Source organism: Salmo trutta, chromosome 11 (genome assembly GCF_901001165.1).
Source record: "Salmo trutta chromosome 11, fSalTru1.1, whole genome shotgun sequence".
In the NCBI taxonomy this organism is placed as follows: domain Eukaryota; kingdom Metazoa; phylum Chordata; class Actinopteri; order Salmoniformes; family Salmonidae; genus Salmo; species Salmo trutta.
Window position 1 is genome coordinate 2,535,788 of NC_042967.1, and position 18,366 is coordinate 2,554,153.

Here is an 18,366-nt window from a genome sequence, read left to right on the forward strand (position 1 = left end):
GGCTCACAGACGGCGTTCTGTCATTTCAGTCTCGTTTTCCCAGGGATGTGGAAGTCCCCTCAGCGAAAGAAACATGCCATGTTCTCCACGCATTTTTTTTTTCTCCCAGTCGAATGTCCCCCTTTTCCTAAATTACACAGAAAATCATCTTGGTTTCTTTGAATGTTCATGAATCAAAATAGAAGGGGAGGGAAAGGTAATGCCCTAGTTTCCCAAATGCTGCTATCCTCCCTCTAGTCTACTCTAACCTACCAGAAGCAGCAATGACGTGGTTTGAAGGAACAAATTAAGGTTATTGTTCAGACGAGTCGAGATGCCTATCTGCACCCACCGCCCATCTTTAATAGGAGTGTGTTTGTGCGTGTGGATGTGTGCATGCATGTGTCTGCCCTCTCCACAGCCACACTGTCTTAAAAAGGTTCAAACGGATGACCCCGGTATTCCTATCTCCTGTTTGCTGTGTTAAGTCATTATGGTGCTACCAACTCATTAGCTGGTGCAGCAATCCATCCATTACGGGGCTGAAGAGAGACGGGCTGAGGTAGACGAGCAGGAAAGAGATATATCTGACTGGGAGACGTCGTCCACATCCCATAGTTTTATTTCTCCCCTCGCGGTGCATTATATGTCTCTTCCCACTGTGGAAGCTTTGCAGAGGCAGCATTCTCAAGGTTGTGAAAACAGCAAAGCACGAACCATAAGAATGTGAAAGGAACATGTTTCGGTGGAGCATCATTAACGAGTACTCAAGATAAGTCTTTGGCATTCAGAGCTCAAAACAGCGCTGCTCCTTCAAAATGGCTAATGTTAGTTGCAATAGTTGCAGTGTGAATATGTCCGTCATGAATTTCAGTTAAATTGGTTACTTAATTATGAATGAGAAATGAGTGACAGCGGAGGTAAAGCAAAGGTGAGAGTAGGTTCTCTGTCGCCGTCTAACCATCCTATAACTGTCACTAGTAAACCCCAGGTCTCGGAGCTGTTGATGGCTTTCCTTAGACACATATTCATTAAGGGTTTCAGAGTAGGAGTGCAGATCTAGGATCAGGTCCCCCCTGTCCATATAATCATCTTCATTATGATACAAAAGGCAAAAATTATCCTAGATCACCAGTCTTTATTAGACACTGTATGAATACGGGCCCTGGAATAGTAGACAGACCGACACGCCAATTACCAGATGAGGCAGGGCCGACGTGGCACTTTTTACTTCCTGACTAAATACACAGCAGAACACCTTAGCAAGGAGCCATGATGTGAAAGTTATGTCTGCTGTCAGAAAGGAGGGAGGGGGGAGAGGGAGGGAGAGAGGGATGGCATGTTTGCGTCATGTAAAGGACCAAATCGTCAGATTCGTCACAGCTCATTGTCCTTTGAAATGAACGGGAGTGAGATGACAAGGGTTGGGAGAGACGGACGGGGTCGGTGAACCAGGGAACCCTGGGAGCTAGGAGCGTGGCGACCTCCTGAGAGAAATGTATTATGTAACATTGTCCGTCTCTAAGTGGCAACAGATCAAATCTGTATTCACACTGGACAGCCGGGTCCTCAAACAACCGTGAAAAAGAGATCAGGCAGGCAGCATTCCATGTTACCAAATGCAGATTTACTTGATCTAGTTTGGTTTGACTCTTTTCCGTTCAATGGACAAGGAAATGAAAGCTAGGATATATCAATGCAAAGAGCTTAATCATAGTGTGTGAATCGTAGAGTCGGCAAACCCCCATGACATATGGGAACCATACTCTCACCATGCTATGGTCATTGCACTTCTGTTCATAACAACAACAAAAAATGAAGAAAAAAAATGTTTAGACCAACTGGGGTAATATGCCATTTTAAGCAATTTTAATTTTAAGCATTTTAAGCACCCCAATGGTGGAACAAGCTCCCTCACGACGCCAGGACAGCGGAGTCAATCACCACCTTCCGGAGACACCTGAAACCCCACCTCTTTAAGGAATACCTGGGATAGGATAAAGTCATCCTTCTAACCCCCCCCCCCCTTAAAAGATTTAGATGCACTATTGTAAAGTGGTTGTTCCACTGGATATCATAAGGTGAATACACCAATTTGTAAGTCACTCTGGATAAGAGCGTCTGCTAAATGACTTACATGTAAATGTAAATGTAAGCATAAGTTGCTGGTCGGTTTGGTCCCTAAAAACAGAAGCATCCATAGCAAGGTAATGTAGGGTAATGCTGCCATATATAGTGCATTCGGAAAGTATTCAGACCCCTTGACTTTTTCCACATTTTGCTACGTTACAGCCTTATTCTTGTTCTTCTTCTTCTTATTTACATTTAATACATAGATTTTTCCCTCATCAATCTACACACTATACCCCATTATGACAAAGCAAAAAAAAATTTGAATTTTTTGCAAATGTATACAAAATAAAAAGCTGAAATATTACATTTACATAAGTATTCAGACCCTTTACTCAGTACTTTGTTGAAGGGGAAAGGGGAATATCTAGTCAGTGGTACAACTGAATGCCTTCAACTGAAATGTGTCTTCCGCATTTAACCCAACCCCTCTGAATCAGAGAGCTGATGGGGGCTGTCTTAATCGACATCCACGTCTTCAGGGCCCGGGGAACAGTGGGTTAACTGACTTGTTCAGGGGCAGAATGACAGATTTTGACCTTGTCAGCTTGGGGATTCGATCCAGCAACCTTTCAGTTACTGGCCCAACGCTCTCTGCATCTGTAACGTGTACGCTGGGAGTCTGGAAGCAGGTACAGGGAGTGCAAATGTAATAATAAAGAGAACATAGTACAAAACAAGAAACATAAAAAGTGTACAGACATGGAAAAGAAACAGAGTCTATAATGCTTGGGGAAAGAACCAAAGGGAGTGACATATATAGGGGAGGTAATCAGGGAGGTAATGGAATCCAGGTGAGTGTCATGAGGCGCAGGTGCGCATAACTATAGTGGTAGAGAGGAGGAGCGGGAGTAGACGTGACAGTACCCCCTCCCTGACACGTGGCTCCAGCCGCAGGACGCCGACCAGGGGGACGGTACGAGGACCAGGAGCGGGCTGAAAGCTTCTGCTGAGGCGCGGGAACCTGTAGAGCCAGCTGAGGCATGGGAACCTGTAGAGCCAGGTGAGGCATGGGAGTCCGACGAGCCGGCTGAGGCATGGGAGCCAGACGAGCCGGCTGAGGCATGGGAGCCCGATGAGCCTGCTGAGGCATGGGAGCCTGACGAGCCAGCTGAGGCATGGGAGCCCGACGAGCAGGCTGAGGCATGGGATCCCAACAAGCCAGCTGAGGCATGGAAGCCGACGAGCCAACTGAGGCTTGAGAACCTGTCGAGCCAACCAAGGCTTGAGAACCTGTCGAGCCAACCAAGGCTTGAGAACCTGTTGAGCCAGCTGAGGCATGGAAACCTGTCGAGCCAGCTGAGGCATCCCCGGTAGCTTCGGAACTGGAAGCCTAACGAGCCAACTGAGATTTGAGAACCTGTCGAGCCAGCTGAGGCATGGAAGCCTGACGAGCCAGCTGTTGCATCCACGGTTGCTTCGGCAGCCGCCCTTGGATGTGACATCACCAGTAAAAAAATGTATCCCTGTTACTTCCCTTTGGTGAGGCGTTATTCTGTAACGTGTATGCTGGAAGTCTGGAAGCAAGTACAGGGAGTGCAAATTTAATAATAAATAGAACATTGTACAAAACAAGAAACACAAAAAGCATAGACATGAAACAGAAACAGTGTCAATAACGCCTGGGGAAAGAACCAAAGGGAGTGACAGATGTAGGGGAGGCATTCAGGAAGGTGATGGAGTCCAGGTGAGTGTCATGAGGCGCAGGTGCACGTAACGATGGTGGCAGGTGTGCGTAATGATGACACAACTAGCGACAACGAGGGCCAGAGAGGAGGAGCGGGAGTAGACGTGACAGCACCTTTGACAGATATTACAGCCTTGAGTCTTCTTGGGTGTGACACTACAAGCTTGGCACACCTGTATTTGGGGAGTTTCTCCCTTTCCTTTCTGCAGATCTTCTCAAGCTCTGTCAGGTTGGATGGGGAGCGATGCTGCACATCTACTTTCAGGTCTCTCCAGAGAAGTTTGATCGGGTTCCAGTCCGGACTCTGGCTGGGCCACTCAAGGACATTCAGAGACTTGTCCCAAAGCCACTCCTGCGTTTTCTTGGCTGTGTGCTTAGGGTCGTTGTCCTGTTAAGGTTATTGTTCAGACGAGTCTCGACCCCAGTCTCAGGTTTTCATCAAAGATCTCTCTGTACTTTTCTCTGTTCATCTTTGCCTCGATCCTGACTAGTTTCCCAGTCCCTGCCGCTGACAAACAACCCCACAGCATGATGGTGCCAGGTTTCCTCCAGACGTGAGGCTTGGCATTCAGGCCAAATAGTTCAATCTTGGTACCATCAGACCAGATAACCTTGTTTCTCATGGATTGAGAGTCTTTTGGTGCCTCTTGGAAAACCCAAAGCAGGCTGTCATCTGGCCACTCTACCATAAAGGCCTGATTGGTGGAGTGCTGCAGAGATGGTTGTCCTATATTCACAGAGGAACTCAAGAGCTCTGTCAGAGTGACCATCGGGTTCTTGGTTAGCTCCCTGACCAAGGCCCTTCTCCCCCGATTGCTCAGTTTGGCCAGCTATAGGAAGAGCCTTGGTGGTTCCAAACATATTCCATTTAAGAAGGATGAAAGCCACTGTTGTTTTGTGGTCCTTCAATGCTGTAGAAATGTTTTGGTACCCTTCACCAGATCTGTGCCTCAACACTATTCTGTCTCGGAGCTCTACTGACAATTCCTTCAACCTCACGGCTTGGTTTTTGCTCTGACATGCACTGTGAACTGTGGGACCTTATATAGACAGGTGTGTGTGCCTTTCAAAATCATGTCCAATCAATTTAATTTACCACAGGTGGACTCCAATCAAGTTGTAGAAACATCTCAATGACGATCAATGGAAACAGGATGCACATGAGCTCAATTTCAAGTCTCATAGCAAAAAATTCTACAAACCTGTTTTCGCTTCATCATTATGGGGTATTGTGTGTAGATTTCTGAGGATTTTGTTTATTTAATACATTTTAGAATAAGGATGTAAGGTAACAAAATGTGAAAAACATCAAGGGGTCTGAATACTTTCCAAAGGCTCTGTACACCATATTCAGATGAGGCCCAATAAAGTGTACAGCTGAGTAATTTACCATTAAATGTGTCAATATCATTGGTTCGATCACAAATCATGAATATTATTATTATTATTATGACATCTGTATTGTTATGTAATTAATTCAGCATCAGCCCCATCGGTTCAGCCAAGAGTTTGGAACATTTCTCAGCTGGAGGGATAGAACGCATATAGAACACCCTCTCAATCATTAGTGGAATATTAGTCTGCAATAATGAGGGAGACTGGATTCTACAAGAAGAGAAGAAGCAGATATTGTAGATGGCTTGTTTCAATTCATTACAGGGAGGGAGGGAGGGAGGGTGAGAGAGAGAGAGAGAGAGAGAGAGATTATGTGCTTCAATAAAGCCCCAGTTTTAAGCCCAGCCCCTTTTGAATATGGAAACGTTTCAAACACTGAAAAAAATTGAACGAGAGAGTGAGAGAGAAAGAGAGATATAGAGAAAGGCAGAGGGGGGAGAGAGAGAGAGAGTGAGTGAGTGAGTCAGTGAGTCAGTGAGTGAGTGAGTGAGTGAGTGAGTGAGTGAGTGAACGAACAAGCCCGAGAGAGAGAGTGTGGGGCCAGTCTGAATTGTGAGAGGCTTACGACACTCAGTGAACAGACGGTGCCTCTGCATGCTCTGCCAGTACACTAGTCTGCTGCAAGCGAGGGATCGAAGTGAAGAGTGCTCTGCCTCTCCTCTCCATCCCCGTCACACACCGCCTCTGCCTCCCTACTAGCAGCCTCCTCAGCCTCTCAGCCGTCCAGCCTCAACCAGCAAACTCCCTCCAGCCGACAAGGGAAAAACACCACTAACAACACGAGTGGATATGAACAGAACCCAAAAGACAAGAGGACGCAGGAGTCAAGGGGCTTCTCACAGGAGATAAAAAGATAGGAAAAAAATCAAAGGGGGAACAGAGAGAGAGAGAGAGAGAGAGAGAGATAAGAGAAGGAGAGAGACCCATCGTTATTCTTCCAATACATTTTTTGTGAAGCGCGCCGGTCGGTCACTGAAACAATAATGACAGAGCTGACTGGATTTAAGCCGTGCAGGTCAGTGATCACTTCAAGTGACAGACGGTAATTTGTGTTGACAGATCGGCCACCAGTCTTTATCGAGAGGGGGTAAGAAGAAGAAAAAGAGTTTTGAGTTATTTTTTCCTCTCCTTTCTTGGTTGGCTTGGTTTTTCTCCGGATCATCGCAGTAGCAGTGACTGCAGAGGAGCAGGAGGGCGAGAGAGTGAGAGAGAGCGAGGAGGCACGACACTCATGCATGCAGCCGAGCAGGGAACTTGCACTTCCTAACAAGCATCCACTTGGATTCCTTGGGTCTTTTCTGGCTTCTTTCACTCGAGGAGAACTAAGACATTGTAAGCCTGCCAGGATCTGCTGTCCTGGCTGAAAAGGACGAGGGGGGGGTGGCAAATTTGTACCACACTGGGGTCCTTTTTTAGATTCGTACATAATTAGTGCGGGCACAAAGGGAGTCGCTGAATAGGGGTTGTCCGTCTCTGGATTGGGGTGAGTAGGATTCCTTTCATATGCGATCGCTCGACGAAGAAAGCATTTTTTACCCCCCTCTGCTCGCCTCTTGCCCCCTGATATCTAACATGAGCAAAGTGACTTGCCCTTTATCCCTCTACCCTGTTCTTTTCTTTTTTCCCCCCACATTGGATTCCTCCTCCTTTCTATAAGTAAATACCTTGGGGAAAAAAACACACGCACAACACAATTCACTACAAGAAAGGGAATACAAAAAAAGTACGAGAGCTGGTTTCCTGCCGGGGAGAGTTTACAAATGATGATGTGAACCATGACAGAATAATACCGGAACGATTCCAATGGACATTTTCTCTGCGGATCTATCCAAGGATTTTCAGGCTGATGGATTTCCTTCTAATTGGCTTGTACCTAAAGTGGCCCCTGAGGAAGCCCCCTGGGTTGATACTGTTGCTGTGGTGCTCGCTGGGCATCATGCTCAAAATGGTCCCCTCAGTGGAGGGTGTCTGCCCACGGCTATGCCGCTGCGACAGCAAGCTGCTCTACTGCGAGGGGCTCAATCTCACCGACGTTCCGCGCAACCTGAGCAGCGCCCTGGGCCTGTCCATGCGCGAGAACAACCTGACGGAGTTGCGCGAGGGCCACTTCGCTGGCCTGTCGCAGCTCACCTGGCTCTACTTGGATCATAACAACATCGACGTGGTGGAGGAGGGCACCTTCGACAGGCTGCGCCGAGTCAAGGAACTCGACCTGAGCACCAACCATATCGAGAGCCTGCCCAATGGCACCTTCAGGCCCCTCCCCAACCTACGCATCCTGGACCTATCGTACAACAGGCTGCAGGCGCTGGAACCCGACCTGTTCCACGGCCTGAGGAAGCTAACCAATTTGCATTTGCGCTACAACGCCCTCAAGTTTGTCCCAGTGAGAATCTTCCAGGACTGCCGGAGCATGCAGTTCCTGGACCTGGGCTACAACCAGCTTCAGAGCCTGGCGCGGAACTCCTTCGCTGGGCTCTTCAAGCTCACCGAGCTGCACCTGGAGCACAATGAGCTGGTCAAAGTCAACCTGGCCCACTTCCCCCGCCTCATCTCCCTGCGCACGCTCTACATGCACAACAACCGAGCTACCGTTGTGGTCAGCACCCTGGACTGGACCTGGCCTTTCCTGGAGAAGATCGACCTGTCGGCAAATGAGATCGCATACATCGAGCCACACGTCTTCGAGAGTGTGCCCAACCTCAAGGCCCTCATGCTGGATGTCAACCGGCTGACGGCCGTGGAGCAGCGCATCCTGGATTCGTGGTCGTCCCTGGGCAGCATCACTTTGGCAGGCAACGAGTGGGAATGCAGCCGCAACGTGTGTGCCCTTGCCCAGTGGCTGAGCGCCTTCCAGGGCCAGCGGGACAGCCAGCTGCTGTGTTCCAGCCCGGACGTGGCGCAGGGCGAGGACGTACTGGATGCGGTCTACGCCTTCCAGCTGTGCGAGGATGGCGGCGACCAGTCCACCACGACCATGAGCTGGTACCCAGGCTACACCGCCAAGGACCAGGCCTGGGGCGGCCCCACGGCCAATCCCTACGATCCGCCAGCCGCCGAGGGCGGCGCAGTCGTCACCAATTCCTTCACGGTGACAGTGGCTAACCTCGACGACATAGAGAGCACCATGCAGATCCACAAGGTGGTGACGGGCACCATGGCGCTCATCTTCTCCTTCCTCATTGTGGTGCTGATGCTCTACGTGACCTGGAAGTGTTTCCCGGCGGGCGTGCGGCAGGTGCGCCAGTGCTTCAGCAGCCATCGACGCAAGCAGAAGCAGAAGCAGAGCATGCAGCAGATGGCCACCATGTCTACGCCGGAGTACTACGTCGACTACAAGCCCAACCACATCGAGGGGGCCCTGGTCATTATCAACGAGTATGGCTCCTGCACCTGCCAGCAGCAGCCGTCCCGGGAGTGCGAGGTCTGACCTGGCCCTTGTGTGTGTGTGTATGGATATGTCTGTGTTTACGTGTGTTTGTGTGGATAACATGGACTACTTACAGAGACCCTTTTTGGATATATGGGATATATTGGGTGGGTTGGGATTGTATAAAATGAGGATTGAACCAGGGATCCTGCTATGGACACTATTTACACTGCGTCGCACTGTGCTGCTCGCCCCCTACTGTGGAGGAGAAGGGTGGAGGACTGACTGAGACCGTGGATTTATTGCTGTGGATCTGAAGGGCCTCTATGGACACTATGGAGACCAGACTCTATTTTGCCTGTTGACTTGACAAACAGAACCACCAGAGATGGAATATTAGGTTGACTTTATACAGAATCACCAGAGAGGAATACTATGTTTGTAGGCACCAACGGTTTCTTCTTCTTCTCTACACCAGGAGTGGATATTATTTCTTACTTCAGGATATTCTGCTATTGTCTAAAGACCGACTGGGGACACACTGGCCAGCCATAAACACACCATTTTTATTGTGGTAATACAACGACAACAATGAAAACACGACAACAACAAAGAAAATACAAAAATATTGCAAAATTGGATTATTAAAAAAAAAATAATACAATTATAAATTCAGTGTAAAATATGTTTAAAATGCAAGAGTGGAAAAAAAAGATGCAAGATGCTATCCTATTTCTTTTGTAAACTACGAAAAAAATATCATGTTTAAATAAATGAATTGCTATTCACAGTAAAGCCCTTGTGTTGTAAGGAACCTTTGGGAGAGGGGTGGATTATGAAAAGAGATGCAGTGCTCGCGTTGGTGGTTGGAAGAGAAAGAGCATTTGTCTGGCGTGCCTACTGCAGTATCTTTAGTTGGGTAAAAAGACAAGGGGCCAGAGGGATAGCCTAGCCATACATCATTTCAAATGTTAAACCCTCTCCAATCTGAATATCAGATATTTTCTTGATCCCTCATTCCCTATTTGTGAGTGGGGGAGGGGGGGGGGGTATTCAATGTGCTGGCTTGCTATAGATGTTGTGGTTGCTTCCCCCACCTTCCCACTTCTCCTCCCTCTCCTCTATCCTTTCTAGATGAAATTGATCTGACCCCTTTCTAAATCAGGCGGCGTATTTTCACATCAAAATTCGTACGTCGTCTAAAACCTTCCCACAGACGACACGGGCGGAAGCAGAGAGAGATCATGATCATCTGAGAGAGCTGAAAAGCTCTGCCTTGCCTTTTCCTTCACTGGTGCTGGGCTGTCATGCTAGAGCTTTGCCAACCTTTCACCGCGAGGGACACATCAAAAAGGAGGAGGAAAATGCCTAGCCCGACACGATTCAAATCAAAACTAATTCTAAAATAGGAGCTAGATGAAGAATTGAATATGTGGGCTTTTATCCTTCTTAAAGAGACACCGGTAACACATGACACGACACATGCCCGGGCCGATGGATTTCCTGACTATGTTCTGCGTGTAATGTTGAAACATTTATTCTTTCAATACAAGGCTATTTTGGTTTATATTTTTCTCTCTGGTTGTTCCTCATTGTGTGAGTGAGAGATGCGTCGCCAGAGGGTTTGGTCTCTTGCACCAGTCAACAACTGACATGTAGGTGCTGCTAGGGGGAGAGAAATGAGTGATAGCTAAGGAAAGGAGTGATTGCGGAGGCCGCAGAAAGAAGGTGTAGGTTGCTCTCTAGTGTCCTAACATCAGCAGGAAAGGGAGGGAGGGAGGGAGGGAGGGAGGGAGGGAGGGAGGGAGGGAGGGAGAAAATACACTAGACTCAGAGCTTCTGCACAGTGTCACAGTATGATTGCATGCGTACGTGTGGTGTGTGTACATGTGTGTGTACATGCGAGTGTGTGTGATTGTATATTGATGTGTGTGTGACTGAAATCCGTAAACACAGCCTACTGTGTCTGTGTGTTTCTATATTTCTATGATTACACTGTGCAAGTGCTGTTACTGTAACTAAAGAGACAGAGACAGAAACAGTGAGAGTTTGGGGTTAAGGTTAGGGTTAAGGTTAGATTTAGGGTTAGGGAAAATAGGATTTTGATTGGGTCTGAATTTTGTCCCCCCACAATGTTAGTTATGCAAGACTGTGTGTGTGTGTGTGTGTGTGTGTGTGTGTGTGTGTGTGTGCGTGTGTTTAAATGGCTCAACTGGGTGTAGAGTATGTGTGTAATGGGGGTGTGTTGTGTGTTTGAGTGATGTTGCAGAGTTACAGTAGCATGACACAAACAAATATAATATTATGCAAGCAATTACTTAACATACTGTACCGACCTGGAGGTCAAATCATTATGCCTCTAACATGAAATCAAATAACTGCATTTCAACCACCTGCCTTGACGCAAACAGCAAACAGACAGATACATTCAAACAAACCAATGACATACTGTATGTAACACTGTCAATGTACCTTATGCATATTGTGATACCTTCACTTTCATATAAATGTATAGTTGCTTGTGCTTTATGAGGTGCTGGGATATAATCAAACGCTAACTAAAAAGATTCTGACTTTTTCCCTTCGGCCTTTTGTATAGGCTGTGTAAGCCTCTACTGTTGTACTAAAGCCTGAACTATAGCCTGCATATAGATGTAGGATCTTCATTTGAGCAGGAAAATAATCCTGCAGCAACAGGAAATGTGAATTATTACGTGGATTAAAATGAGTCGAAAAATATGGTCGGAAAGCGGACATTTTGAAAACCTCAAATCCACAACAAGTTTTACATTTCCTGCAACAGGGTGATCCAACTAAGATAGTACATCTTCAGGCCAAAAGGGTGAACGGTCGCAGTTAAACAATATCATGCCCACTAAAACTCTTGTGTATACAGTGCCGTGCGTAAAGTGTACAGTACCAACCTAAATCTATTCTGATATCTACCATACGAGGCGTTTCACAGAGTGGAACACTAGACCAGAAGAAAAACCAAAATAGCAACAAGCCAGGAGCAACAATTCAACTAAAATGTGCAGTCATTTTTTTGTGTGGAGCCGCTCGAGAGAAAAACAACAACAACCGGCGGAATTTGCCATTTCAGATTCATGATCTACTTCGTATTCATGATATCTCCCGACCGGGCGGCCCACTTTGAAATCCAAAACGGCCATGAATCATAACTAGGCATGACATCTGTATGCTAAGTAGGCTAGCCACCGACCGATACAGCCGAGCAGAGCAGGGCAGAGAGACACATCGTAGCGAGATGTGAGCTATGCCATGTACTGATAATAAGCAAATGACTATCTTATTCTCTTACGTTCTGTCTTATTCATCTTCTTTCCTGATAGCCCCTCAGATCATGCAAAACTGCTGTGCCTATATTTAGGCTGTGTTGTCCTGATTTATTTGTATAAATATTCGATGATGCCTTGACACACAGGCTACTGTTGGCTCCTCCATTTTGTTTCAGTATTTTAAACACGCGATGGATGGGTGGATAGGACGGAGGCAGGGACAAGGAAAGGGGTCTGCATATTTGAAAGGGTTGTTCTTAAGACTCCAGGATGCACCCACAGCCCTCTCCCCCCTCTCTATCCCTCCCTCTTTCTCTCTTTCTCTCTACCTCTATTTGACACTGTGGGAAGGACCAAAACCTGCAGGTGTTTGTTGACCGTCTCAGACAAGGGGTCATCGCCCCACCAGGGCATATCACCTCTCCTATAACCTCCCATTACTAACAACCTGATTGATGACACTTAGCAAAATCGATACTAACACAGATGACTGGCTTACCAAATGGACTCGCTTCCATGATCACCTGATGATCCTCTGATCACCGATTACATACTCTTCGACATTTTTCTACATGCCCATGCTACGGCTATTGACCGTCTATGGGAGGACGAGGAGAAAATAATAATGGTTTATTTATGTGGCACTGCATTATTGATATGGCAGCTAATTAGCAATGGTGATGGAGGAGAATAGAGAGAAAGGGGCGGATCGGCCGCGGTTCCGCTCGCATCGTATCTGGGGATGGGGGGGGGTTTCGGAGGGGGATAAAGTTTGATATTGGTTCTGTTTGAAATGGAAATTGTGCGAGGGAGCGTGACAATGGTTTCTGTACGTCGGAGAGCACAGCTGTGTTGAAAAGCAGATCTGTGTTGAAAAGCAGAGGAGAGGGGATGGATGGAGGGATGTGTGGTGATTGGGTAATGCACTTGTTAACAGGTTTCGAATCTCCTGTCTCCAAGCTACGTGTGTGTGTGTGTGTGTGTGTGTGTGTGTGTGTGTGTGTGTGTGTGTGTGTGTGTGTGCGTGCGTATGCGCATGTGTGCATATACAAGAAAGAGATCAAGCCATTACGTATGTGAATGACGAGGACTGTGTTAGAGAACAGGATGTGTTGGAACAAAATGTTACCGAAGCTAAAAGAGAGGATGTTGGAATGACATAAAGAAAAGAGGAACACATACACACACCCACATAGGGTACGACAGACTGCAGGATGTTACTATGTGTGAACAGGGATGGCACGAGATAACTTTAAAGGTCACCCCCACACCTCTCAGAGCAGACAGAGAGACCCAGCAGAGCTCAACACACAGCACAGCACAGCACAGCACAGCACAGCACAGCACAGCACAGCACAGCACAGCACAGCACAGCACAGCACAGCACAGCTAACAGCTAACAGCTAACAGCTAACAGCTAGCGTAGATCATGTTAAACACAGCACGGCTGTCACAACCCATTCGGCTAACACAGACTTACACATCACATGACATATCTGGATAACACATGTAACACACACACACACCAACACCTTGAACGACAGGGTCATGTAAATGTCATAGACAACCCATCTAACCAACACAGTGCAACTCCTTAAACGGCAGGGTCATTCATACAGTACAGGAGCCATAGACATCTGGTAACACAAACGCCAACCAACAGGGTCACGTCATAGGCCACGTGTGGCTCATTGTGTATAATGTGTCCTACTTCCTGTGGAACATCTGTTGTGTTTTAATGGGTGATTTTGCAGCAAAGCAAATTTCCCCCTGAGAGATAATACCGTGTTCCACTACTTTAGCTACTCTAGTAGGAACGATACGCAGGAGTATAATGACGGTCAGGAGGGTGTCATAAATGTTGGCTCCAAACCATAGAAATATAATGTTCCTATTAAGACACTCAACATTTCCGCCTGTCCACACATTGTGGTATAATTGACCTGAATAGAGGTTCCCACTCTAATCATTCTAATTCTATGGTCCGAACACCACTGACACACTGATGTGTGACTAGTCAGTCAGGTCAGCAGCAGTCCTCCGCAAGGGTTTACATTGCGGGTTCAATCCACGTCAGAGCGAGGGATTACAAGGACATCGTCATCAACTGCGTTGCAAAGGTGAGTCGTTACGTGACATTCACAGAGACAGAGACTCGGCGTGCTCTAAGCCAATCGCCTTTCCTCCGGGAAATGGTTTACGTCGTGTGATTAGGAGAGGGTAGTGGTTAGGGGAAGTGTGTGTGTGTGTGCATCCATCTGTGTGTCCTCGTGTGTGTGCGTAAAGTCCATGGTAATAATGCTTAACGAATTAATTACCCTAACGTTCTGTGCACCGGGGTTTCGACCATGTGCCCACTGTTTTTTCATTGGGGCCCTGCCATGCATAATAAACGCCTCACACCCACTCATAATCGGATAGGTGGCAAAATCACGAAGTAGTGGCGGGTTGCAGCGGTGCGTGGTGGGGCCACTGATGATTTACGACGACAACAGCGTGTGGGCCTGCGCTGAGTCCATACTTCATTTTAAATGGTTTATCGGGATCGATATTGGAATGATCATCATTGATTCTCACAGTGCTCTCGCACACTTCTACTTGTCTTTCTCGCCACCACATTCTATTCCGTTCCATTGTATTCTAGCCACTAACTAACGTTGTACAGATGTAGGATCTTAACTTGAGCCAGTTTGCTATAACAGTGAAATAATCCTGCAGCAACAGGAAATGCAGCAACAGGAAATGTGAATTATTATGTGGATTAATGGATTATTTTTTGTAGGGGTCGATGCATTTTTCATTACGGCAAATGAAGTCTGACATTTTTAAGTAGAAATTCCAAACTTTAGAGGCCTTTTTAAACCTTGAATACACTACACGTTTTCGTGTATATGTAACCGATGTGAAATGGCTAGTTAGTTAGCGGTGGTGCGCGCTAATAGCGTTTCAATCAGTGACGTCACTCGCTCTGAGACTTGAAGTAGGGTTTCCCCTTGCGTTGCAAGGGCCGCGGCTTTTGTGGCGCGATGGGTAACGATGCTTCGTGGGTGTCAGTTGTTGATGTGGGCAAGGGTCCCTGGTTCGAGCCCAGGTTGGGGCGAAGAGAGGGACGGAACCTACACTGTTACATTGGTGCCGTGACCCGGATCATTGGTTGCTGCGGAAAAGGAGGAGGTCAAAAGGGGGGTGAGTGTAACCGATGTGAAATTGCTAGTTAGTTAGTGGTGGTGCGCGCTAATAGCGTTTCAATCAGTGACGTCACTCGCTCTGAGACTTGAAGTAGGGTTTCCCCTTGCGTTGCAAGGGCCGCGGCTTTTGTGGCGCGATGGGTAACGATGCTTCGTGGGTGTCAGTTGTTGATGTGGGCAAAGGTCCCTGGTTCGAACCCAGGTTGGGGCGAAGAGAGGGACGGAACCTACACTGTTACATGTACACTACAAGGGGCGGTTGTGTGAGTGTAGGCTAGCTACGACATGCAGGCGGTACTGCTCTGTTTTCATCATATAGACTGATTTAGACAGTGAGCCAGAAAGGCAATTTGTGTACGTGTACGTGTACGTGTGTGTGTGTGTGTGTGTGTGTGTGTGTGTATGACAACATAACCACTACACTTCATGTGGACACTATGTGTATACTATTGTTAACATCCGGTGGTGCATAAAATGTGATGATAGAATAGCTGGGTCAGAGCCAGTGAGCATGGCAACAGCTGGGCTTGATTCTGTGGGGGTCTACAGTCCACAGAGTCACTTATAAACTGGGATTACAATACATACTGTATTATCAGATATGGAGCAGAGAGCAGAGAGCTATTATGACAAGTGTTTTGATCATAGAGAGAGAGATATTATCTCTATGGTTCGGCTGGAATACTATAAGCTCTATCCGGGGTTGCCCGGAAGCTTCATGTTGGATCCATACTCCATACATATGGACATGGATATGATAGAATCAGGTCAAGCGGAGTTCAAATCCTGTTGTTTTGATGCGAGTTGTTTTCAGATATCCATTCCCTGGACAGAGTAAAACAACAAGTGCATTCTGTCATGTTGTGCATTGAGGTTGAATTCAGACAGCTTATTTTTGATTTGTCTTTTTTTTCTCTCAACATAGCGTTAAATGTGCCAACACAGTAATTGTGTTAAACATGTATTTGTTAAATGTTTAGCTTCACTTCAGTGTCTTGTCCGTGTTGAATGTTTCAAGATGAAAGCGACTGGTAGAACTGATAAATTAGCCCCCCAAAGGCACAAAACCGGTGCATACTAGCGTAGTAAATACCATCTGTAACAGGACATATTGTATACGCCCACACGTGATGAGATTGATCCATAATGGTCATGTATAGCCTACACATATTGTAGAGAAACACAATTGTGCATGCCTGTATACAGTACACACATAGGAAGGCACGCAGGTACTCATGCAGGCAGGTAGGCAGGCACGCACACAGACGCATATGCACACACAGTACTATTTGCACCAGCAAATCAGCTCCAAGTGATTTTAAAGTATTCCCATGCATAAAGGAGAGATACTCTATATGCGATCAAATACAAATGTAAGCAAGGTTTGAAACTATTATGTTTTTGTCAAATTTGTATCTGCTTGGGCTTCTTGCGGTCAACTTGCAGTCTACAAATTATTTGTAATTATATTCCGGCCGCCTGACCATCTGCTCCAGAAAGAAATCGTCCCGCGGCTGAATCTAGTTGTTGATCCCTGCAGTACTGCATACACACGACTGCAATTGACCCACAATCTTAAACCACATAAAAACCACAAGAAATGCCATATGTGGCTCATTTAAGCAAACTAGTCAATTCAGGGGGGTGAAATCTAGCCAACCACGGCAGACCAGTCACGGCCCATCAACCCCCCTATGACATCACACTTGAGCCCTTAGACCAAAACACCAACTCTATTGTTGGGGGACACAGTCTGAAAGCCTGTTGGGTACTTGGACATGTTTACCGACGATCTGCACAACAACAAACAAAGGGCGGTGCCAAAACCACCAGCGTGTGACAATCAGTGACCCACGAAACTGTGAAGAAGGCTGATGGGAACTCGGGGTGGTGCGGGGCCAGCGTGACTAAGGGAGCCCGTCCACGTTTTGTTTCGAGTGTCTTCTCTACCCTCCTCCTAGCTAAAAGCAGGATCGTAGAGCAAAACACCATACATGTATCACAACAGCCCATCATAGATACCGAATGAATGAATGAATGAATGAATGAATGAATGAATGAAGCCCGGGTTCTTTTGACAATATGACAGTATGTTCCTTCCAGAATGATAAGGAGTGTAAAGTGTGCGGGCTATAAATGGCAAAGGTAAAAACAAGAGCAAATGTTCAGAATGGTTTTAGGCACAAATGGTGCCGTCACACCCTCATCCTCCCACCTACAACATATACCAGGAAACCAAGGATTTTCACCTTATATGCAAATATATCACCGCATATGCAAAAATGGAAAGCCATAGTGAACACTGTTACTGTAAACATGACCAATAAGATCATTCTAAAGTTAAACCTACGTAAAAACAAAACACACACACTCCATAAATAAAAGGACAGTTATGGCAAATGTCTCCATTTGCTTTGGACGTTGCGTTGAGAAAGCGCTTCCGTAGATGGACTGAACTGGAGGTAAGTGAAGCTACACTGTAGCATTGTGGAGATGAAGGCGAACCTATGGGCAGTAATCAGCACATCTAGTTATTGGCTATAAGCTGGTAAAGCCTCCATACTCTATGGACACAGAGTTAAGTACCCCACAGCAGTATAGGCGAACCAAAATAGACCGCATTTATCATTCTCTCATATATTATACTCTCGATGTCATGGTAAACAAATTACAATTCCTCTCCCTCTCCCTCACATACACTCTCTCTCCCTCTCTCTCTCCCTCTCGCTCTCTCCCTCTCGCTCTCTCCTTCTCTCCCTCTCTTTCTTCACTATCCCTTTCATTCTCCTTTCCTCCCTTTTGGCATCTCTCCAGTAGCCAATGAGATTGCCCCCCCTCCCATTCTCCCACTGTCAGATAGGTTAAGGAATGATGTCGGCGCTTTACGAGAGCTTATGGTAACAACGTGAATTCCATTGGGCATATGGTCTCTCTTCATTTTGTTCAATGTGTAATATGATTACATTTAGATGGGCTTCAAACTTTACACAAAATAGTGGACTTACCTGTTATACAAATTGCATCGGAGAGCGAACCAGATGGGGCCGCAGCAAAGGGACATGGGGAAAAAAAGGGAAAGAGAGAATAGGCCAACTGGTTAGAATATATTCAGTGTTTTTATCTCGTGCTTTGTAATGGATCAGAACAGTGGAGAGGGCTTTGAGCGGACCATGTAGAACCGTCCCTCTAACAGTCTGCTGGGCCTGTCGGGTGTCTTTGTCTGTGTTGCATTTCTAACACTCGTCCAGGCCTTCATAGAATCCTAGGATCATTTCAAGGACAGCAGAGAGAGCAGCCAGAGAGCGGCACAGATGACTG

General features: G+C 46.7%; 2 protein-coding genes across 2 annotated transcripts in view; one reads left to right on the plus strand and one right to left on the minus strand.

Moving 5' to 3' along the window:
* LOC115202084 (catenin alpha-2) overlaps window positions 1–18,366 on the minus strand; it is a 688,845-nt gene that overhangs the window by 215,944 nt on the left and 454,535 nt on the right. The gene's annotated exons all lie outside the window — the stretch shown is intronic.
* LOC115202085 (leucine-rich repeat transmembrane neuronal protein 1) lies at window positions 5,680–9,356 on the plus strand. The gene has a single exon (XM_029765968.1). It carries the CDS (start codon window positions 7,038–7,040, stop codon window positions 8,619–8,621), a length of 1,584 nt encoding a protein of 527 aa, XP_029621828.1. The 5' UTR covers window positions 5,680–7,037; the 3' UTR covers window positions 8,622–9,356.